Raw genomic sequence first — 25,543 nt, 5'->3', positions numbered from 1 at the left:
GAAATCCGGGTTCGACTCCCGGACTGGCACAAATTTTCATTAGCTCCATTCTAACACAGAGCCGAAGGTGACTCATATTCGCAACTGCAAATATATTCCTTGGATACAGGAATACTCCCGAAGGAAAAGGAATGAAGATTAGGTCCAGCGACGACGAAGACATTAGAGGCAACAAAAGTTTGGAGCGGGAATGGAAGGGAATGGAAATAGTTCGTTTCTTTTTCAAGAGAACCATTCTGGCAGTTGCCTAAGCGATTTCAGGAAATCACCTCAAGCCTATATCTGTATGTTCAGGTGGGGATTTGAAGCGGCATCGTACCGTCGCGCCAACTCGTTCGAATACTGTTGAGGCAGGAAGTTGCTTGGTAGCAATTACAGCGAATTAGATGTTCGGAGCAAAACACTTTGTCACGCTCCATATTTTTCAGATGTATCTCATAAGGATTGTCAGATGCTGTTTCTACGGTATTTTTCTGAATATTACTAAAATTACAGTTTCACAAACATTTTCTTTATAGTGAGAAGCAAAATGTCGTTATTCCTTGAGGAACGACGTCGTATGACAACAACTACAACAACATCTACATCAACACCTATATTACGGAAGCTGCCTTATAGTCTGTGGCGGAGGGTACTTTGGTACCACTATCATTGCCGCCGCTTTTCCCATTTTCTTTTCCATTCGCATGATGCGGGGCAAGAACGACACTCGGTGACCTCTACAATTTTCAGCCATGGCCATTTCATTTCAAATTTCAGCCATGGCCCATTGTTGGAGAATGTGGTAGATACATGATGAGGCACATATACATCTTCCTGCTGATGGGAGAGGTCATCTAACCCACCAAATTGCCCCAAGATGGACAGCTCGAACAGGACTTGTACCTTCACCTCCAGGATCACCTGATCTCGTCCTCTGGATTTTATTGTCTGGTGTCCGAATTGTCCGCCTGAGAGGTCAGCGCGGCTGGATGCCAACCGAAGGGACCTGGGTTTGATTCCCAGCCAGGTCTGGGAGTTTCTCCGCGTGGGGACTGCGTGTTGTGTTGTCCTCATCATGGTTTCATCACCATCGTCACTCAGGTCGCCTAAGTGGCCACATGGCAGACAGATAGGGAGATCTCAGAATTCAAATGTATAGCACTCCTATTGACACAGCAGAATAACTGGAGTAGTTAATTTACAGTTGTGTCAAGATTTACGAGATGATCTACATCTACATTTATACTCCGCAAGCCACCCAACGGTGTGTGGCGGAGGGCAATTTACGTGCCACTGTCATTACCTCCCTTTTCTGTTCCATTCACGTATGATTCGCGGGAAGAAAGCCTTCGTGCGCGCTCTAATCTCTCTAATTTTACATTCGTGATCTCCTCGGGAGGTATAAGTAGGGGGAAGCAATATATTCGATACCTCATCCAGAAAAGCACCCTCTCGAAACCTGGCGAGCAAGCTACACCGCGATGCAGAGCGCCTCTCTAGCAGAGTCTGCCACTTGAGTTTGTTAAACATCTCCGTAATGCTATCACGGTTACCAAATAACCCTGTGACGAAACACGCCGCTCTTCTTTGGATCTTCTCTATCTCCTCCGTCAACCCGATCTGGTACGGAACCCACACTGATGAGCAATACTCAAGTATAGGTCGAACGAGTGCTTTGTAAGCCACGTCCTTTGTTGATGGACTACATTTTCTAATGACTCTCCCAATGAATCTCAACCTGGTACCCGCCTTACCAACAATTAATTTTATATGATCATTCCTCTTCAAATCGTTCCGCACTCATACTCCCAGATATTTTACAGAAGTAACTGCTACCAGTGTTTGTTCTGATATCATATAATCATACAATAAAGAATCCTTCTTTCTATGTATTCGTAATACATTACAATTGTCTATGTTAAGGGTCAGTTACCACTCCCTGCACCAAGTGCCTATCCGCTGCAGATCTTCCTGCATTTCACTGCAGTTTTCTAATGCTGCAACTTCTCTGTATACTACAGCATCATCCGCGAAGAGCCGCATGGAACTTCCAACACTATCTACTAGGTCATTTATATATATTGTGAAAAGCAAAGGTCCCATAACACTCCCCTGTGGCACGCCAGAGGTTACTTTAACGTTTGTAGACGTCTCTCCATTGATAACAACATGCTGTGTTCTGTTTGCTAAAAACTCTTCAATCCAGCCACACAGCTGGTCTGATATTCCGTAGGCTCTTACTTTGTTTATCAGGCGACAGTGCGGAACTGTATCTAACGCCTTCCAGAAGTCTGGGAAAATAGCATCTACCTGGGAGCCTGTATCTAATATTTTCTGGGTCTCATGAGCAAATATAGCGAGTTAGGTCTCACACGATCGCTGTTTCCGGAATCCATGTTGATTCCTACAGAGTAGATTCTGGGTGTCCAAAAACGACATGATACTCGAGCAAAAAACATGTTCTAAAATTCTACAACAGATCGACGTCAGAGATATAGATCTATAGTTTTGCGCATCTGCTCGACGACCCTTCTTGAAGACTGGGACTACCTGTGCTCTTTTCCAATCATTTGGAACCTTCCGTTCCTCTGGAGACTTGCGGTACACGGCTGTTAAAAGAGGGGCAAGTTCTTTCGCGTACTCTATGTAGAATCGAATTGGTATCCAGTCAGGTCCAGTGGACTTTCCTCTATTGAGTGATTTCAGTTGCTTTTCTATTGCTTGGACACTTATTTCGATGTCAGCCATTTTTTCGTTTGTGCGAGGATTTAGAGAAGGAACTGTAGTGCGGTCTTCCTCTGTGTAACAGCTTTGGAAAAAGGTGTTTAGTATTTCAGCTTTACGCGTGTCATCCTCTGTTTCAATGCCATTATCATCCCAGAGTGTCTGGATATGCTGTTTCGATCCACTTACTGATTTAACGTAAGACAAGAACTTCCTAGGATTTTCTGTCTAGTCGGTACATAGAATTTTACTTTCGAATTCACTGAACGCTTCACGCATAGTCCTCCTTACGCCAACTTTGACATCGTTTAGCTTCTGTTTGTCTGAGAGGTTTGGGCTGCATTTAAACTTGGAGTGAAGCTCTCTTTGCTTCTGCAGTAGTTTCCTACTTTGTTGTTGTACCACGGTGGGTTTTTCCCGTCCCTCACAGTTTTACTCGGCACGTACCTGTCTAAAACGCATTTTACGATTGCCTTGAACTTTTTCCATAAACACTCAACATTGTCAGTGTCGGGACAGACCCGAGGGTATTTGAAAGAATTGATAACTCGTTGCAATATCGAGTGCTGTACTGCATCTAAACCCGAGGACGACAAGTGAAACACCTTCTTTACCATGTATGACTAAGTGATGGGACAAGCGACCGGTTTTAACAACCCAATGGCCAGTCGAATGTTATTTCGTTCAGTCAGATTATTCAATGGCATGAAATAACGGAATGAAACTGCTCTCTAAAGGCACGTAAACTGTCTCAATGTTTTTCTCCAAGTTTGAGAGCTTTCACTTAGTGTGAAACAAATAACAGTTCAAAAGTGTTCAAATGTGTGTGAATCTTATGGGCTTTAACTGCTAAGGTCATCAGTCCCTAAACTTACACACTACTTAACCTAAATTATCCTAAGGACAAACACACACACACACACACACACACACACACACACACACATGCTCGAGGGAGGACTCGAACCTCTGCCGCGACCAGCCGCACAGTATCTGAATTCAAGGAGACGAGTATAAAAATGAATTCTTTTCAAAACTGATGCATTTATTTACTTAAATAAGAAGTTTTCGTACTTTTCGTAACAAATATCGATTTTTACTGGTTTTAAAATTTCAATAACTGATGTTCCAACTTAAATCCGTGTTTGTATGCACTAATAATTACTTTTCTGATTTAAATCTATTCAGGCTCTGACTCTCTTTTCCACCAGTTTGCACCGGTAAGTACTGATGTAACGTGAACAGGTAGTATATAGCATAGAATTTCTTTCGAATTGTTTAGTGACTTAATAATTTGCTTTTGAAGCATATACTGCCATCTATCGGAAGTATTTTTTGCGAATAATATTTGTTATTGTTAGTTAACTTATTTTCAAATTCTTTAATTAGTACAGTTTTTGAATATGAATCATCTTTTCAGATAGTGTATATTGCAATGAATTAAACTTGATCACTTTTTATCCAGTCATATGGATTTTCTTAATCATAAACAAGTTTTATATAACCTTTATGCGTATTTGTGTCCCTCGACGAATTGGTCTATCAGAATAGCTTTCAGTGTTGTTTAAGTCATTTAAGTAATAAAAATGAAGAACATACATTAATAAATTTCAAACTTCACAACTTTTTTCAACCTAAGATTCTCTCCAAACTTGCTCTTACGTGTGTTCAAATATATCTAAATAGTAGTATTACTATGTATTGTAAATGTCTGTGTACTGTGAATTTAAGGTGAAAATGGTTAACCAGTCCAGAATTCACCCAGGCTCCCAGACGAGCATGAAGAAACCACCAGAAAACCACATTCTGCCTGGCCGACAGAACCGACTCGAAACCAACTCAATAGTTTGTTATTCGGTTCCTCACATGGAATGGTTTCACTCTAAAGAACGAGTAAATAATTCAATCGGTAATGAATAATATAATCGGTACGTAAAACTGCTACCGAATGAGGAAGGTTTCCCAACGACCGCCTGAATCTTTTGTTTTCATTCGGTTGTTCGTATCATTAGTATGAGAGTACCGTATATTGTTACAGGTAACGTTCTGAAGTAGGGGGCTTACGCATTTGTTATCAAGGTAGCCCATGAGTGAAATTTGACTTGAATTAAATGGGGACTTAAAAGTTTGCGTATGAAGTACATTTTCTCTCACTGAGACAATATTTCATACTGAAGTCAGTGGCAACTCGTAACCACACATTTGCAGTTATATCACAAACTGCTCTTTTGCGAACCCTTGTTTACTGGAACACAGTTGATTCTGTCATCGTTTACTTTCGTCAGTATTGATTGTCACTGCTGATTCTGATACACCATTTACATATACATATACAGTAATAGTCCTATAACATTCCCTTTGGGAACTACAGAAATTATTGTTACACCTATCGACCGTTGCCAATTAACATAAAAATAGACCAATATAAAGCATACTCGTCCGTAGATGGAATGATAAACGCACGCTGTTTCAGTGAAACTCAACTTTCAGGTAGCAGGTTCCAAACCCATTGGTGGAAGACTGTTAGTTACTTATGCAATGATATATGAAAATAGTAGACACATAGGTGACAGGACCTTGTAAGGAATGATACGGGTCAATTTATACTGGAATGCTGCCTGTTGCATGATCAAATTTCATTCGGAAATAAAAGAAGGTCATGGTTTAATGCCCGTTCTGCATCATATAATTATAGGTGATGTACAAACTCCGAAGGGGAAAGATGGGGAAGCAAATCGGCCGTGTCATTTCAAAGAAACGATCGCAAAATCCGCCTTAGCAATTTAAGGAAATAGGGGAAAAGCTAAATGTAGATCGCCGGATGATGATTTGAGCAGTCGTCGTCTCGAATAAGTGTCCAGTATCTCACCCTGTGCCACCATGTTTTGTGCAGCTAATTCAAGCCTTGGTCAGTTAGATGATAAGAGCGGAAGACCACTCCGTGAGTGCAAAATAATAATACATTCTACATGCACTTCATGTGAGTCGCCAGTTGCTATTACTCTGGTCGATTTTGCGGATGTTACGAAAGATACAATTTAACCAAGATCTACTTTATAATTTTTCGTTGAGACGAATAGCTGACGGTGTATGACTATCTGTTGTGTACATAGTTCCACGTAGCGCGCACACAACTTTCTCACTAGAGCGCGCCCTGCTAAGCACAACAGCGCAGGCGCAGCGCTCGTCCGTCTCTGCACTACATGATGGCGCTGCCATAGAGACGGACCAAATTCTCCTTCCGCCGATCCGCGTATTAATATGTAACGCAACCAATGAGATTTCTGCTTATGTAGAACCTTTTCTCCTCGCGGATCACACTCGCGCAGTGATACATGAATGTGCGAGGTATTATAACGAGTGTACAGACCTCCGATTAGTCAGTCTGCATTTGTCTGCACCAGTCTGTACCAGTCTGCATTAGTCTGTACCAATCTGTACGAGTTCTACATTTGTCTGTACCCGTCTATAGTCAAGTTTCAGTCTGCGCCTAATAAGATTACCATATTCCTGTACATAGCCATGAAGATAAATGTATAGACACTTTTTCCAAGTATCAGAGATATATGTGTGAATAAGATTAACGTACCAATACCAAAGGAACTTCAGATTGTCAATTGTAACTAGCAACCAGAACCAAGTTAAGTAATTGTTATGCTTGTTATTGTTTTAATCAATGTGTGTGAAAATTAATCAAGTTGTGTTTAAAGTTGGTCACCGTCAATCTGCTACTCTAAGCGTGCAAGTGGCATTTCTATCGTCTGACCTAAGAGCAGAAGATAAACATGTCACGATAAGACCACGAGACATATTGCTGACACTCGCCTACTTCATTAGAGCGACAAGTCAAATAATCTGATGGTGTGTGTACTGAAGGTCTTACAGTACGCACACAGCATCTTCTGCTATCTTTCCATCATGAGAGCACAGTTGCAGACCAGTGAGCTGTAGCTAGTAGCATCGGAAGCACTTTATATAGAGTGTTCTGTCTACTAGCTTTATTGCATGTTTCTACGTAACATTGAAAAGTAGTTATACGTCTAATATGTCGATTCGCGATTTGTTTCAGTTGTTCGCGGAATTTCCGGGCGTTAGTGTCGCGTAAACCATTTAGTCAGCCAGGTATTGTCCCAGTTTTCTTTTTTTTTCTTTCTGTTTTAGATTATATGCCCAGGTAGGTTAACATAATTTTAATTCTTTCAAGTATTTAATTAGATTTATTCCTAAGGACTGTACTTGTTGTGTAGGGATAAAGGGAGAATTGGCCACAGGTCGCTAGAAGCTGCCTTGGTTGCGGTTGACAAGCTTCGGACCGCTGCTTAAGGCTGCGGAAGCGATGTTGCCTCTGGAACGCCGGCTATGCCGCCTGTCGCGCCATTGGCCTTGTCTGTAAACCCTGACGTAATTGCGTGCTCCAAAGTGCGTGGTCTGATCGGTTCGGCATCTCTCGAGGGTGAATGGCGGACAGTGGCGTGGGAGTCAATCTCCTGGCAGAGAGTAAGTTTGTGGTTGCAGTCGTATTGCCCGTGCAACTTATCAACTACCGGTATATGAGACGTTATCCATTTCTGAAATCGCGACTGAGCCCGTAAGAGGTACCTTACATGTTGGGATTCAAGTCAGTCTTACTGCTTGGTTCTCTCGTGCTGATTAAACAACCGACAACGAAATACATTGCTCTTCTTTGGCATCTAATCTGCCTCCTCTATTGATCCTGTGTAGTAAAGTCCGAAGGTTTTGTACGTACGTAAGCTACCTATTTCGTAAGTGAACTACATTTATAGGAATACCTCCATTGAATTGCAGTTTGCCATATGGCTTTCCTGTAAATAGTTTTTGTGGTCGTTACACTTTAAATCGAGGCGACGGTTTTTAGTTATTGATCAAGATGTCTTATCATCATCATCATATGGCAAGTATTATTTACTGATATCACAGCTACTTACTTCCCGTTTTACACCTCCTTCTCTTCAGCCAGTCTCCTTTACGAAGGCCTCTCGCTGCCATTGGTTCACAGACGCTTTCCAGCGTAGCCGTCTTCTGTTCCTTCTCCCCTGTGGAGTTCATTTCCAAATTCGTGTAGCCCACTTATTGTGATCCACCCATCGTAGATCGCCGATCGACAGTAGGCGTTTTGCTTCTTTTATATAAATTGTCAGCATGTTGTCTTCGACGGCGAGGGTTCATCAGAGACAAGAGTAACGTCAGGAGTGCCATAGGGAACTGCGATAGGACTGCTCCTATTTTCTATATACATAAATGATCTGACGAACGGGGTGAGCAGCCATCTGCGGCTTTTTGGTGACGACGCTGTGGTGTACGGCAAGGTGTTGTCGTTGAGTGACAGTAGGAGGATACAAGATGACGTAGAAAAATTTCTAGTTGGTGTGATGCGTGGCAGTTCGCTCCAAATGTAGAAAAATGCAAGAATGCAGATGAGTAGGAAAAACAATTCCGTAACGTTCAAATACAGCGTTATTAGTGTGTTGACTGACTCAGCGATGATGATTAAATATCCAGGCGTACCGTTGAAAAGAGATATGAAATGGAACAAACACGTAATGACGGTACTAGGGAAGGTGAAGGGTCGACTTCGGCTTGTCTTGAGAGTTATGGGAAAGAGTAGCTCACCTACAAAGGAGATCACACACATAACACTTGTGGGATCTATCTAGAAGACTTGTGGGATCCGAACCAGTTCGGATTAAAGGAAGAATTCGAAGCTATTCGGAGTCGTGCTGCTAGATTTGTTACCGGTAGGTTCGAGCAACACGCGGGTATTACGGCGATGCATCGTGGACTCTCTCTTTTTGGTCTGACCCTACGCAGATGTGTAGTGGTATCACACGCTAAGCCCCTTGAAGACCTGCCTCCACAAAGTTCTGTCTTGAGTGTAGTGACTTGCGTGCTGCAAGTCCATCCTGGTCAGGCACTAATTCTGGTCTGTCCGCGGCAATGATGCGCTTCCTCTAGGTCTTCAAAAATGGTTCAAATGGCTCAAAGCACTATGGGACTTAACATCTGAGGTCATCAGTCCCCTTGACTTAGAACTACTTAAACCTAACTAACCTAAGGACATCACAGACATCCATGCCCGAGGCAGGATTCGGGGAGGGGGTTATTTGGGGGGAGGAGACCAGACAGCGAGGTCATCGGTCTCATCGGATTAGGGAAGGACGGGGAAGGAAGTCGGCCGTACCCTTTCAGAGGAACCATCCTGGCATTTGCCTCGAGCGATTTAGGGAAATCACGGAAAAATCATGATGGCCGGACCCGGGAATGAACCGTCGTCCTCCCGAATGCGAGTCCAGTGTGCTGGCCACTGAGCCACCTCGCTCGGTGCAGGATTCGGACCTGCGACTGTAGCAGCAGCGCGGTTCCGGACTGAAGCGCCTAGAACCGGCTATGGGTCTTGGTCAGTCTACTTTTTCCTCTATGATTGTTCTTTCCATGGTCTCTTGCCTTCTGGCAGTATGACCAAAATAATTCAACTGATTTTGATTGACAAGAGACGACTCTTTTGTTCTGAAGAGGAGCTGCCTCCGGATGTATTCATTAGTTCGATATGCTATCCACGGTATTCGAAGTAATGTTATGTAGCACCACATTTCCGCCGTCGTCATCATTCAGTTTCCGCTTCATATGTTACGATAGGGGAGATTAGCGTTCGGACGAGCGCAAGCTTTATCTTGGCAGTGATGGAGGTGTCGTCCCGGATGCGAGCAGATGCGCCTATGGTTCTGGGATTCGCAAATTCTAATATCAGTGACAACAGATCTAAATACTCAAAGCGACGGACGACCTTGTAGCCATAGATTCTTGTAATGTCGGGTCTGTTGTCATTTGGACAATCTACAGTCATCTTTTGGTCTTCGAGTTGTTGATTCAAGACCCTTCGCATTGTGGTTTCCAGCTGATGTTCGTCTGTTCTGCGAAACGCTATTGAGAAAATCTGGACATCCTGCATTTGCAGCTGACTCCAGAACGATTCTACTGACGCCAAAGTATATGTCTCGTTAGCACCGCGAAGAAAAGATAAGAGAAAATACGGATCGTACCGAAAAGCTTAGGAGTCGTTTTCCCCTCTCACGATTTGCGAGTGGAACAGAAAACGAAGTGGCTAATAGTGGTACAAAGTACCCTCCAGTTGACTTGCTAAATATGTGTCTAAATGTAGATGCAGATAAAGATATTGCTCTACACCTTAGTAGTATTTCTCCTTTAAAGATCTCATTTACAGCGAGTCAGTCGGAACATCGTGATTATGACGCATTCTGTCGCTGAGATGCATTTTTCACAACATGGCTGTCAAACATGCACATGAAGGCCATTATCAGCGACATCTTACTGGAGGAAAGGCGCCACACAGGAAAGGAGCGTCTGCGACGCCGCCCTGTCGTCCATCAGATAACACTCGACGTTGCCCACGACCGGATCGAATAACAGGCTCCAGAGGCGCGCCCACGTCTTGCAACTACGTCTTAACTTTGCACCGCTGAAACGAGTGAGTTTTAGACATTCACACGTGACTTCTCGGTACATACGATGATGCAAGTTCAGCGGAGAAAATATTACTCACCCCATAAAAAGAACACACTGGCAGCTTTGGGGCGCTGTGTAAGGTGTAACACTGGATCCAGGCGAATATGTGTGACTACACAGCTGACGTACGTCATGAAAGTAAAATGTTTTGTATGTCCCAGTCGTTTACATCCAATAAGCGCAGAAAGATCAGTAGACGTCGAGACCCGACAGAATGGCAGAAAAGACATATTGTATTTGGATGTGTCCATGAGTACGCCGCTGATGAAGTTGCCTGCTTTGTTGGTATATCAGCGCGGACTGTCCAGCGTGTCTACAAGGAATGATGCACCCTCGCTGCCATTTAATAACGCGTAAAAATAGTCGTCGTAAAAAGTTTGTAGCTGACAGGGACGGAAGGTGACCGACGTGCCCTGCCAATGACAGTTTCAAATCCGAAAGGAATTGTTGGTATCACTGAATGTATGCCAATCTCAACCAGTTACCAAGCGAACATGGCAAAGGGAACTGCATGCATTGGGTATTTGGAGAGGGGTACCTCGCAAAAGGACGTTCCCCACAGCAGCAGATACAGCTCCACGTTTTCAGTGGGCCAAACAAAACAGAAACTGGGCAGTACCTACAGGAGGTGAGTAGTGTCGTGATTTTGCTTGTTTTCAGAAGATGCAGAAAGCGAGTCCACCGATTGTCCAATGAAGAAATTTGATTCTGATAGATGTAGCTCAGGCCGGCGGCGGATTTGCCATGTTTTAAGGGTAGTTTCAGTACGATGTTTCCGGTCTACACATTCAGGTTGCCGCGAATATGAATGTAGATGATTATTTCAACACTAGATAAGTATCTGGCGTTGCCTGGGTATGTATTTGTACCAGTCTTCTAGTAATCCATCTCCTTCATGTCTCAGCCTCTGTCCATCTCCTCTTTCACCCCCTATCCATTTACTATTCCCCCTATCTCGATGCAACTCCATCTCCCTCGCTCTCTCTCCATCTCCACCTCCCCAGTCTTTCTGTCCATCACCCCCTGCTCATCTCTCTTTCTATCTCCTCTTCCCACCTCTCTCTTTGTCCAACTCTTCTTCCCAAATCTGTCCGTCCATAAGCTTCTCCCCCTGTCTCTGTCCATCCACTCTCCGACCCTCTATATATCTCCAAATCCACCTGCCCCTCTCTCTGCCCATCTCCTCCTCAGCCCCTGTCGATCTGCTCTTCCCTCCTTCCTTTATCCCTCTCCTCCCTCCAGCTTTCTCTGTCTATATTCCCCTCTCTCTGACCATTTCCTCCTCCCCCCTCTGTCTGCCTACTCTTTCCCCCCCCCTTCTCTGCCTGTCTCCTTCTTCTCTCTCTCTCTCCATCTTCTCCTTTCCCTCTCTCTGCCCATTTCCTCCACTCCATTTCTATCTATCCATCTATTCCTCCCTCCAGTCCACCAACTCTCCCCTCCTTTCTCTGACTCCTCCTTCCACGTCTCTCTGTCTATCTTCTCCGCACCCTCTCTTTTTCCATCTCTTCCTCTGTCCTGTCTGTGCCAATCATCTCCACCCTCTCTGTCTCTCCGCCTTCTGCTCCCCCACGCTTCTGTATCCACCCCCCCCCCCCCATCCAAATAGGAGGTTCCTGGATCTTACTCCCACAGTGCTCTTCTTCAGATAATAAGTAACATGTGTACCATGTTCAACTGAAATCGATCCATGGGTTTAGAAGGAGATTTTTACGCGGTGCTTCTCCTCTGTACACACATGTCACGTATATTTCACATATAGTTTAAATATTTCACACAGATTTGTACACATATTTTACGTGTCTCTTTAGCGAATTTCGCACTCAGTTTCGTTTTCACGCAGCTCAATGTTTATGACATCTTTCTCCTGAGCTATGTGTCGTACAATAAAACAATTTTCACGAATATCCAATGGAATTTGCGATTACTGTCTTCGAAATGTGTCGCGAATAGAGTTATCAGTGAAGAAGTAGTAAATTAAAACGTCATGCCTGATGCAGCAGTTTTTAAAAATTTAGTAAACAACGTGTCTCCTTTCACCATTTTGTGGGGGACGTCAGCGAGAAAAAAATTTGTAAAGGTTTGGAATTATATGTAAAGTGTGTTGCAAGTGGTTAAGTGCTCTCATCCTCACACACTTGATGGATAAAATCAGGATATTTGCGTGTCGAGGACTACACTTGTTTTTCACTACCATCGCAGCCCCTTTCATAGGGTTCTTTCACTCGCAGCGCTTCTTTCCAAACACTAAATGATATATGTAAAAAGTGTAGGAGGAGATGTGTGACGTACGTACCTACATCAATTTTTATAATGTTTACTGATTCTCGGTGATCAAGCGTTCCCCTTTCTTATACGTGATAAGCATGGAGTGGGGACCCCTATCTTACATTACGACTACAGCGGTGTTCACAGGTCGTGTGCATGCATTCCTATTTTGATGGACACACAGCCACCCTGTCGGAACTTGATCGGCCGGCTAAATTACTCGATCTTAATCCCATACAAAATATCTGGAACTGTTTGAAACAGCGAGTGAAACTTAGTAATCAACATATCCTCAATATGTTAGCTCTACAGGATCAATCATCAACGAGTGGCGTACCTGAGCATACTTGTGTACGATCTTCATCGCCGAACTGAGGCCATTATAAAGGCTAGAGTTGGTGACACACGGCATTCGCGAGATTTCTTTGAGGTCGTCAAAATTTTTGTCCATTGTGCTTTCGTTTCTCTGTTTTGCTGTATAGGCTGTTTTCTACAGCAGTGTCCTAAATTTCCCTTGACAAAAGTGCTGTCATTATACATTTTAGTTTATAATTTTTTTTTCTTTTAGCCAGCAGCTGATGTTCAGGTTTACAGACTATATCTTGTGTCTTAAAATAGTGCTGTTGTGTGCAGTTTTTGTGCTATGTTCAACGCATAATGGGTGCTGATGACATTAATTCGATTTTGAACGAGAGATGGAGACGAAGGAATGGTTTTCTACAATTTGTCCCCTCGTAAAGCCAGTGCCGGTATGTCACTCGGGAACGACAGAGAAGAGTAAGCTGTGAGAATAGGTCAGACAATCGCACGCTGACCGAGCTTCCTCCAGGACGACAACGCGATAGCAGTGGCCCCTAGGTGAAGAGGACATAAGCGCCGCACCCGATTGGTGGCAGTCCACTTCAGTAGTACCTTAAACGTTAGAGACTTTGTTAGCCGACGCATTGTAGCCTCTTCATTAGCAATCACTACGTAGCACAGCTAGAGATCAGCAGTCACTGCAGTTCAGTTGACAGACTTTTGTTAGTAGCGGTCGCTAGGACAAGATGTGTTACCTGCGTTTGTCTGTTCTGAAGAAGACTGATTGTTTTGTCTGTCGTCCTTTGCTTGCGACACATCTGTGTAATTGCCCTTGTGGACGATCATGTATAAAGGACTACAAGAATTCTCAGATCAAAGTTAAGTAATTGTACTTGTAATAAAACTCAAACGAGTTGTTTGATTGTTTGTCTAGCGAACCGAGTATGCAGGATTGCTAGACACAACAACAATGACCGTAAGGAAGTTGGTAGTATTTACCATCGAGAGCTAAACATATTCCGCGGCAAAAACCCGCAGAAAGCCATCTTAGAGTTTCAATTACTGCGAGCAGATCTTCGACCCATCACGCGACATGTCCTCGGCATCAGCCCACTGGATCTCCTAGAAGCACATGATCTTTGGCAGCCTACAGTTAGAAAGTCCAGAGGAAGGAGTTGTTCCCTTCACACAGCAAAAGATATCAAGCACCGTCTGAAAATATCTGTGCAAGTACTCGAAGAGGTCTTGATAAGATTTAGAAGTGGTGCACATATTGGCAACGTGCTTTAAATGTTCAGAAATGCAAACTTCTGCACTTCACAAACAAAACAAAATATCAGTGAGTCACTGTTGGGACAGATCAATTCAAGTAATAACTACGTGTAAAAATTTGTGGGGGAATGATGTGGAACGATCACATAGTATCAGTCATGGTTAAAGCAGGTGGAAAACTGCGGTTAATTGGTGAAATACTAGGGAAATGCAAATAGCCCACATAGCAGACTACATACAAAACACTCTTGCGACCCATCCTACAACATTGCCCAAGGGTATGGGATGCGTACGAAATAGGAATAACACGGGATACTGAAATTACAGAGAAAGGCAATTAGTCACAGGTTTTTTCGATCCAAGGTAGAAGACCACGAAGATTCTGAAGGAACTGAACTGGCAGACGCTTTAAGTGATGAATCTATGAATATATTACAACCCTCTACGTATCTTCCCCACAGCAATCGCGAAGATAAGATTAGTTTAAGTACAGCATCCATAGAGGTATTTAAGCAATCATTCTTCCTGCAACCATACGTGAAAGCAAGGGAGAAACCCCTAATAACTGGTGCAATGGGACGTACCCTCTGCCAGGCACTTCAAAGTGGTTTTCAGAGTATAAATATTGATCGATGTGGGTGAATAACGGACAAAAGCTACTTGTGGCACACGTCTGTGTCCTGAATGTGCAAGAACAATGTGCCAGCACTGTTTCAGTGACACACATTTAGAGTTTACAGTGTCATAAGTACAATATTACGTCTACGATGTGTCTCAATTTCCTAAGAATTGTATGTTTTCTGAAATTATACACTACTTAGTTTAGTTAGTAGATGCAGGGTGTTTGGAAATCACGGTTAGAAACTTCTAGGACTTATAGATGGGAGTCAGTACATAATATTTTGAACAAGAACCCATGCCCGGTAACGTACCGTTTCCGTTCTACTACGATTTCATTTCAGATGTGTAGCGCATCTACGTCTGCTGAGGGGAAGATAAAAGTCTCGGAGTTGCTTATCCTGGCATGCTATGGGTAGACAGGAAGTTGTGCCACTGAATGTTTGTCGAGGAATGTGGTTTAGCATGATGGTGAAGCAACTCACTTGTCACCTGCGGTTCGGAGGCATCTCAACAGCCGATGTGGAGAAAGACGATTAGGCCGAGATGGATCAACCACGTGGTCGCCACACTCGCCGGGTTTAGCTACTATGGACTACGGCTTTCGGGGTCGTATACAAAGTTTAATTTACCGGACTCCTGTAGAGACAGAGGAAGATCTGCTGGCACGATTTCTGACCACTACACTAGAAACTGAAGAGACACCAGGTGGGATGGAGAGTGTGCACCGAACAGGCTTCGTAGGTGCAACGTCTGTAACAATATTAGTAGTCCCCACATCTAGCCGCTGTTTACTTACGTACAGTATGCTAGGTTCTTTTTGGTTTAGGAATAATGTAAACACATAATGTTTAATTACACTGTTCGACATGGGTTCTATTTCTGATATTAAAGTATGTGCTTCTAGACCATTTTACCGTGGGAAATTCAAATATGTAAATAAAATATAGTTGTCAAGGATATTTTTTATGTAATATGTATGAATATGTATATTCACAATTCATGGCAAACACAGAGACGTTATAGAGAAATACGCGTATGTTGCAGCATCCAGTAGTGATAGAACGTGATAATTTCTTGTGCAACAGCAAGTGGGAAGAATCAGACATCATTAGGTTATCCCCCGCCACACCTATGTCATTAAGACCACCTGAAACATCTCATTAACTCGAACGGCGACAGCCGGTCGCTGCCTCGGCAGTAAAGCTTCATGCCTCCTAGGGGCAGGTGCATCGAGTTTACAACAGTAGTATTAGTCTTAACGAGTGGGTGTTTTGGCTGACAAGTAACTGTGTCATATTTCCGAGCACGGTTGAATTTGTTATTTCCTGTGTGTAAACTGATTGAGCCTGGTGCTGAAGGTAAAACGACTGCTTGTTTTTACACATCAGCGTTCCTCTAGTTCCCTACTATTAATTTAATACAGGTGTTTTACCAAAGTGGTATTTTTAAATTGGCAGTATGACATGTCGTCGTGGATGTCGATATAAGCCGGACAACTTCTGCTACATCTGTGGGAAGTTCACTTTTGCCAAAAACAGGAAGAAAATTTCTTCAGTCATAAAGAAAGCATAAAAACATTACTTTGGAGTAGAGGTAGGAGACCAAGATAAAGAATGGGCACCATATTTCTGTTGTGCTACATGTTACTGCAAACTAATTCAGTGGTGGAAAGGTAAAGAGAATGTGACGTTTGTTTGCTGTTCCCATGGTGTGGAGAGAGCCTAAGGACCACGTTACTCATTGTTATTTCTGTCGAACAAAAATTCAGGGTTTTACAAACAAAAAGTCGAAGAGGCACATCGTTTACCCAGATCTGCCTTCAGCGAGAATGCCAGTGCAGCATTCCGACAACCTTCCAGTACCTTCAAGAGCTAGAGGTCAAATTCCGAGTGACACTGAAATAAGTAGTACTTAAGTAATCACAGATGATGATTCTTTGTATCACTGCACAAGTGAGTCATCGGCACTTTTGTTAACACAGGCTGATTTAAACGATTTAGGACGTGATCTAGAACTAAGTAAACAAAAGATGCAGCTGCTTGGTTCAAGATTAGAAGAGTGTAATCTACTGCACCAAAGTACTACAATCAGTGTGTTCAGGCACAGAGAACACGCCTTTATTTCTTATTTTTCAACTGACGAAGCACTGACATTTTGCAATGACGTTGCTGGCCTGATGAAAGTGCTGAACTTCACTTATATTTCACAGGAGTGGAGACTTTTCATAGATGCATCGAAAACAAGTCTGAAGGGTGTTTTGCTCCATAACGGAAATAAAATACCCTCCGTTCTAGTAGCTTACGCTAGTTTGACAAAAGAGAATTACGAATTCGTACAAAGGATGCTAAATTCATTAAAATACAATGAACACAAATGGAAAATATGTGCAGATTTCAAGGTAATTGCTATGGTACAGGGAATGCAACAAGGCTACACAAAGTATGCCTGTTTTCTTTGCGAGTGGGATAGTCGTGACCGAAATTCTCACTACGTGAAAAAGAAATGGCCTAGGCGAAGATGGAAAGTTCGCGAAAAGAATGTACAACTTGAAAGTCTGGTAGCTCCTAAATATATACTACTTCCACCGCTTCATATCAAACTTGGCCTGATGAAACAATGCGTGAAGGCCATAGATCCAACAGGCTGTGGGTTTGCATATCTGGCTACCAAATTCCCCCGTCTTTCAGCTGCAAAAATAAAGAAATATGTATTTGTGGGCCCGCAAATCAGGGAGCTGCAGAGAAATGCAAATTTTGAAGCACGTTTAACTGATAAAGAAAAAACCGCATGGGACTGTTTCAAGATGGAATCGGAAAACTTCCTCGGAAGAAGAAGAGCTACTAACTACAAAGCAATGGTGAAGGATATGATCAAAGCATATCAGGATTTGGGGTGCAATATGTCTTTGAAGGTACATATGATGGGCTCTCATCTGGACTACTTTACAGAGAGTTGTAGTGACGTATCGGATGAACATGGGGAAAGATTCCATAAAGACATTTCTACCATAGAAAGGCGCTATGAAGGGAAGTGGGTACCTTCTATGTTAGCAGATTATTGCTGGAATATCATTCGAGAGAAGAAAGATTCACAATACAAGAGAAAAAAGTGGTGTGTATTACAAGGCAGTGGCTCATTGTTTGTCAATTTTCTGTAATTTCTCATGTAAATAAATGCTTCAAAGTGTATACACAAAGGTTACTGTGTTGTTTGTTAGATCCCACCCTCCACTAATGTGATGAACTTATAACATCACAAAGATGTGCATTTGTTTGTCGAATTTCACCTCACGTTTGCTGCACTATATCAGAAACTAAAAAGAGAAATTAAATTGCGATTACTCATAAACTATCCCTGACAGAAAAAAACCAAAAACAGTTTTCAATTCAGCACTCAAAATACAACTAGGATCACAATATTTTTCATCAGAAATAGAAAAAAAGTTTTTTTTAGAACAGTGTTACTAATACAAACAAATGTGCTTTGATAAATGGATGTTTCGTTGTGTTTCCTTTCGAACTGTTATCAGATAACTGTTCCGCGTCACGTCTAATTCAACACCTAAAGCTGAAGAGGACAAGTCAAACATATGAACTGAAAGCGTTATAAACATAAGCGGTACGTTTCCAGACGTGGGTTCGTACTGAAAATGTTATGTACTCCCTTCCCTCTGCAAGTCCTAGAAGTATGCGACGAGTATTTCCGAAAACCCTGTATAAATGACGTACGCGATCGGGCAGTTAGGAGCTATGGCCACATGGATTAACTCTTAACGGTAACCGGAACAGTAATTCAGGAACTTAACAGTGAAAAACCATCAAATTTATGGCATATTTGAGCCTGGATGAAGAACTGTGGTGTAATGAATATTTGTCAGTAACATACGTGAAAATCTAACCTCCACTTCTTTTCCCTCGTATTTCCAGAATCTGGCACATCTTATTTTGTGATTTAACAGTGTGGATGAGTGTCCTTTCCTGGTGACCGTCAAGGTAATTTAAGTGGTGGTGCGGGGGGAGAGGGGGGGGGGGGGGTTGATGGGGCTAAACGCCTCCCGGCTACGAACCGTACAAACTGCCCCGTGTGAGATCGCATTTTAACTGCTTCTGTACCGTATTCTATGAAGCGGAATGTGTGTACCTGCTCACCATTTGCCTGAAGTAGCGTGGGAAAGCTCCAAAATAGCGTACTCAAGCTGGCCGATGTACCAGCCCAGGGCAGTCACGAGTATTCCGCCTCGCGGGTTCGTTCCGGGTCGGCTCACCTCCCAGTGTCTCAAACAAGCACACTGTGCGTCACGCTCTGTGAGCAGGTTGATACCTATCCTCGGTTAATACTGCAAAAAATTCACAGTGTATCCCGTCTACCCAACTGATGCTTAAGTCTATACGAAAATGGGTAACCCGCTTACATATAAAAGAGAAATGCTACAGTGACGTAAATCATTTGACAGCGGCCTATCAGCTTTAATTAAAATGAAACATTCTCAGATCCGCGTGTGGACAACCACAGTGTTCCACTGTATTTCTTAGAATGATACGTGGATAGTTCAAGGAGCAACTAAGTGTCTGCATGTGAGGTCGGACACGTGAGATGTGAAGCGGGCGCTAACAGAACTGAAAAGCCGCCAAAAGAATTAATATTCATTGTATACATAAATGTTACTATTAAGTTTAGAGCCAGACTGCCAAGGTGATGTAATTACTAACAAAGTAAGTTGACTTAAAGTGATGTTACGGTGTTTAAAACACAAGCACGTGATCAAGTCGTTTTGATTTATGGTTACACGGATTAATAACGTAACGCTTAATGGTCGCTGGAGCAGTATATTAGAAACCGGTTCTATCAAACAGTGGGCATTCATCATATTTATGGCTTATCGCAGCATGGATAGACCCTACTGAACTCCGATGTTATGAACAGTGTGGGTGTAAATACAGCACCATAAATGCGTTTGAATTATTGTGCTAATAAAAATCAGTGAAAAATATTCTCATTTATTTGAAACTACGTAAATCACGAAATAATAAGAAATAACAGTTAATAACGTCGAGCATGTCGTGATTTTAGGGACGTTGTCATTAAACATCCAAACCAGACATGACGTATTCGCTACGACCCTAACAATTCGACCGCCTAGTTCAAAACAATTACAGATATGAAGGAAGTGCGAAGGGAAAGAAGAAGAATAAACTTATAGTGGTCTTCGAAATACAAACATTTGGTAGCTTATGCTTCCATCGTGGGTATTTTGTCGGTTGGTTTTCAGGTATTCTGTTTGGCGACTATCAGATGGGTAGAGCATTTCGACAAAACAAAAGAGACTATGATGTTTTTTAGTGATTAAACTGTTAGACCAACTAAAAATTAAACGGGATTTTTCGTCTGTAAATTAAAACTATATTCACTATGTGATCAAAAGTATCCGGACACCCTAAAAAATCGTAAGTTTTTCATATTAGGTGCATTGTGATGCCACCTACTGCCAGGTACTTCATATCGGCGACCTCAGTCGACTTCGAACATGGTCAGGTGATTGGGAGTCACTTGTGTCATATGTCTGTACGAGAGATTTCCACACTCCTAAAAATCCCTAGATACACTGTTTCCGATGTAATAGAGATGTGGAAAGGTGAAGGGACACGTGCAGCACAAAAGCGTACAGGGCGACCTCGTCTGTTGGCTGACAGAGACCGCTGGCAATTGAAGACGGTCGCAATGTGTAATAGGCAGACAGCTATCCAGACCATCACACAGGAATTCCAAACTGCATCACGATCCACTGTAAGTATTGTGGCAGTTAGGCGGGAGGTGAGAAAACTTGAATTTCATGGTCGAGCGGCTGCTCATAAGCCACACATCACGGCAGTAAATGTCAAATTACGCATCGCTTAGTGCAAGGAGCGTAAACATTGGACAATTGAACAGTGGAGAAACATTATGTGGAGTGACGAATCACGGTACACAATGTGGCGATCCGATGGCAGAGTGTGGGTATGCCGAATGCCCGGTAAACGTCATCTGCCAGCGTGTGTAGTGCCAGCAGTAAAATTATGAGACGGTGGTGTTATGGTGTGGTTGTGTTTTTCATGCAGGGGACTTTCTTCCCTTGTTTTGCGTGGCAATATCACAGCACAGGCCTACATTGAAGTTTTAAGCACTTCCGTGCTTCCCGCTGTTGAAGAGTAGTTCGGGGATGGCCACTGCATCTTTCAACGCGATCGAGCACCTGTTCATAATGCAAGGCCTGTGACGGAGTGGTTACACGACAATAAAATCCCTGTAATGGACTGGCCTGCACAGAGTCCTGACCTGAATCATATAGAACACCTCTGGGATGTTTTGGAACGCCGATTTCGTGCCAGGTCTCACTGACCGAAATCGATACCTCTCCTCAGTGCAGCACTCGGTGGAGACTGGGCTGCCATTCCCCAAGAAACCTTCCAGCACCTGACTGACCGTATGCCTGTGAGAGTGGAAGCTGTCGTCAAGCTAAGGATGGGCCAGCACCATATTGACTTCCAGAATTACCAATGGAGGGCGCCACGAACTTTTAAGTTATTTTCAGTCAGGTGTCCGGATACTTTTGATCACACAGTGTCTGTGGTTTCTGCAGACGGCGTTTTTGTACGCATCGGTAACTAACCATAAAGGCTTACGTATAATGTCCTCACACCGCAAGAGTAAGGCACCTTCTGTCTGGAACCATCATTGTTGTAGTTTAAAATGCATAACAATTTACGTATTAAACAATGGAGAAGATAAAATGCAACAGATACTTAAAGTAATCAACTGCGTCTCACATGCACAGCTCTTGGAACTTAGCCAGTCTTAAATCGAACATGATTATCAGACATAAAGATTCAATTTGTCAACATTGTTGCTCTATTATCGATTTCGTAACGATTTACAGCCTTCGTAGAAACTGAATTCCCCGCTGAATATGTAATTCCATAGTCGCTACTTCCGTAGCATTTATGGCCATCGTATCCAAATTGGGAGGGAGAGAGAGAGAGGGGGGGGGGGGATGGGGAGAGAGACAGACGGTGAGAGAGAGACAAAGAGTGGGAGAGGAGTTGCGGAATGTTTTGAAACTCTTGGCGAGTAGTACTTTGATACCCCTACTCGTTGACAAGCATCCCTATAGAGTGGTGGCCCGTTAGAGAGAATATGTCGCAAAGACATTCTGATCAACTGTATCAGTACACCCCTATCAAATGAGGAATTGGCCACTGGATGTAACGACAGGCTGACTCTCGCGTTTGAAAGGAGACGGAGAATACTGTGTTGTCAATAGAGAAGCAGTAAAATCAGAATGGGTCGGTCACGAGAGCCCAATGACTAGTCATTGGGTGTGACCTTGGTAACAAATACATCGGGGACATTTCAGTCCTTCTAAAGCTGCCCAAGTCGACCGTTGGAGGTGTGACTGTGAAGTGGAAAGGTGAAGGAACGACCAGTTAAGCCGAGACAAGGCAGACACCTCATGTACTGACCAACAGACACCGCCGAGCACGGCGGAGGGTGATGCTTCAAATGGCTCTGAGCACTATGGGACCTAACATCTGTGGTCAGTAGTCCCCTAGAACTTACAACTACTTAAACCTAACTAACCTAAGGACATCACACACATCCATGCCCGAGGCAGGATTCGAACCTGCGACCGTAGCAGCCGCGCGGTTCCGGACTGAAGCGCCTAGAACCGCACGGCCACCACGGCCGGCGAGGGTGTTTGTAAAAAAAAAAATCCTAAAAAATTAGTGAAAAGAATCACTCGTGAGTTCCAAAGTACTATAGCCAGTCCAGCTATCACAATGACTGCGCATATGGAGTTAAAAATGGGATATAATGGCCGAGGAACTCCTCATAAGCCATTCATTTAGGTAGCCAGTGCCACGTGGCGCTTGATATTGTGTAAAGAGTGGCGCCACTGGACAATGCGTGGCCGTAGTGATGCAGCACGCTATACCCTCTGGGAATCCGCTGAGAGGGTTGGGGTTTGGCGAATTCCTCGAGAATATTACTAGCTACCATACGCAATGTACGGAGGAGATGGTTTTACGGTATGGGGGTGTTTCTCGTAGCAAGGATGTGATGCCCTTGCTACGCCCAAGAATACGGTTAATGCGGAAGGATGTGAGCTTGTTTCTACATCTACATCTACATACATACTGCGCAATCCGCCATACGGTGCGTGGCGGAGGGTACCTCGTACCAAAACTAGCATCTTTCCTCCCTGTTCCACTCCCAAACAGAACGAGGGAAAAATGACTGCCTATATGCCTCTGTACGAGCCATAATCTCTATCTTATCTTTGTGGTCTTTCCGCGAAATGTAAGTTGGCGGCAGTAAAATTGTACTGGTTCCTTCATTTCCTCAGCAGCGATTCACGAAAAGAACGCCTCCTTTCCTCCAGAGACTCCCACCCGAGTTCCTGAAGCATTTCCGTAACACTCGCGTGACGATCAAACCTACCAGTAACAAATCTAGCAGCCCACCTCTGAATTGCTTCTAAGTCCTCCCTCAATCCGACCTGATAGGGATCCCAAACGCTCGAGCAGTACTCAAGAATATGTCGCATTAGTGTTTTATAAGCGGTCTCCTTTACAGGTGAACCACATCTTCCCAAAATTTTACCAATGAACCGAAGACGACTATCCGCCTTCCCCACAACTGCCATTACATGCTTGTCCCACTTCATATCGCTCTGCAATGTTACGTCCAAATATTTAATCGACGTGACTGTATGGAACGCTACACTACTAACGGAGTATTCAAACGTTATAGGATTCTTTTTCCTATTCATCTGCATTAATTTACATTTATCTATATTTAGAGTTAGCTGCCATTCTTTACACCAATCACAAATCCTGTCCAAGTCATCTTGTATCCTCCTACAGTCACTCAACGACGACACCTTCCCGTACACCACAGCATCATCAGCAAACAGCCGCACATTGCTATCCACCCTATCCAAAAGATCATTTATGTAGATAGAAAACAACAGCGGACCTATCACACTTGCCTGGGGCACTCCAGATGATACCCTCACCTCCGATGAAAACTCACCAACGAGGACAACGTACTGGGTTCTATTACTTAAGAAGTCTTCGAGCCACTCACATATTTTGGAACCAATCCTATATGCTCGCACCTTAGTTAGGATCTGCAGTGGGGCACCGAGTCAAATGCTTTCCGGATATCAAGGAATATGGCATCCGTCTGCTACCCTTCGCCCATGTTTCGCAAGATATCATGTGAAAAAAGGGCGAGTTGCGTTTCGCAGAAGCGATGCTTTCTGAAGTCGTGCTGATGCATGGACAGCAACTTCTCTGTCTCAAGGAAATTCATCACATTCGAACTGAGAATATGTTCGAGAATCCTCTCAGCATTGTGTACTCCGTACAGTAGAGGAACAGTTCGGAGACGACAATTGTAGCAGCAAGACAATGCACCCTGTCATAAAGCAGCTCTGTGGGGCAGTGGTTTGTGGACGGTAGTATTCCTGAAATGAACTGGCCTGCCCAGAGTCCCAACTCAATGGAACACCTTTGGGATGAGTCGGAACATCGACTTCGCTCCAGACACCAGTGTCCAACTGCCTTCTCTGGTTTTGGCTATTGAGGATGAGTGGGCTACGATTTCTCCACAGACATTCAAGCACCTCATTGTAAGTATTCCCAACAGACTTCAAGTTGTTATAAGGGCACAGGGTGGATATACTTTATATTAATGTCCACAACTAGCTGTCCAGATACTTTTGGTGAAATAGATGTATGCTTAGGATATGGTCTTGAAGTAAGATTTTGTTGTGGTAAGTTCCTATGGAACCAAACTGCTGAGGTCATCGGTCCCAAGGCTTACACACCACTAAATCTAAGGACAAAACACACACACACACTCACATGTCCGAGGGAGGACTCGAACCTCCGGGGGACCTGCGTGAACTGTGCAAGACGCCCTAGAACGTGCGGCTACCCCGCGCTGCCTTGAAGTAAGATTATTGAGTTTCAACGTAAATATTCCTTTCATGATCGTTTATGTTATGCTGTGATTAAAAATTTTTTTCACAGTGCACATGGTAAATTACGTAGATTTATCAGAAAAACCTGTCACGGCTGAGCAGATTTGGGACAGGACGTGTCCATGTTTAGCATTACGACCCGAATGCGGGCAGAAATTGGCGAGAGAGTGACACAGCGGTTACTGGGCTGGACTCGCGAGATGGACGAACGGGATTCGAACCCCATTCCGACTGCAAAGATTAACGTTTTTATGTGTCTCCGTACATGATTCAAGTAAGTGCTGGCATGTGTGCTTCGGAAACAACGAAGTCCATTTGTTTCCCCACTCTTGCCGTACACAGGCACCACGTAGTAACTGGCACATGAAACTCTCATCTTCCTTCGTATCTTTGCGGGCATAGATTGTTGTGCGAGGCATTTACGCGCTTATATACGCGTTTGTGATTGGATTTCAATCCGCTTGTCGCCCACGATTCTCACAAAAATGTAAATGACACGACGAGGAAATAAAATATGCACAGAAAACCTTTAGTTATAGGAGAAACTTCAAATTACCGAAGAATTGGGAGACATGAAATTCAGTTACATGCTACACTTTATACAGAATGGTAGTAAGGTAATTTCGTTTAGTATTTCTGTGTAAATTAATTGCGTGACCATTAATTTCAACTAGGGCCATGAAGAAGTGTCCGGGCAAGTAATATATCTGTATCATCTTCACTTAAAGTGTTTGGCCTACGGCTCATTCCAGCTGATAAGTCGATTCTCCTCGGCAGATCAAGGGCAACATTACTCATCACGCTGCCTCT

At 43.5% G+C, this 25,543-nt stretch overlaps 2 protein-coding genes across 2 annotated transcripts in view; one reads left to right on the top strand and one right to left on the bottom strand.

Annotated features, from left to right (window-relative positions):
- LOC126355358 (collagen alpha-1(XVIII) chain-like) overlaps positions 1 to 25,543 on the bottom strand; it is a 586,377-nt gene that overhangs the window by 544,828 nt on the left and 16,006 nt on the right. The window lies entirely within an intron of this gene.
- LOC126356251 (uncharacterized) lies at positions 15,944 to 17,898 on the top strand. The gene is made up of 2 exons (XM_050007084.1): positions 15,944 to 16,067; positions 16,167 to 17,898. Exon 2 carries the CDS (start codon positions 16,739 to 16,741, stop codon positions 17,864 to 17,866), a length of 1,128 nt encoding a protein of 375 aa, XP_049863041.1. The 5' UTR covers positions 15,944 to 16,067; positions 16,167 to 16,738; the 3' UTR covers positions 17,867 to 17,898.

The sequence above is a fragment of the Schistocerca gregaria genome, chromosome 3 (genome assembly GCF_023897955.1).
Source record: "Schistocerca gregaria isolate iqSchGreg1 chromosome 3, iqSchGreg1.2, whole genome shotgun sequence".
Lineage (NCBI taxonomy): Eukaryota > Metazoa > Arthropoda > Insecta > Orthoptera > Acrididae > Schistocerca > Schistocerca gregaria.
Note: the sequence above shows the minus strand (reverse complement) of the source record. Positions and strands in the feature narration are given on the sequence as shown.

What these genes read in the sequence shown, in the direction of transcription:
- LOC126356251 (XM_050007084.1), top strand. Translation starts at nt 16,739, where the DNA reads ATGCAGCTGCTTGGTTCAAGATTAGAAGAGTGTAATCTACTGCACCAA.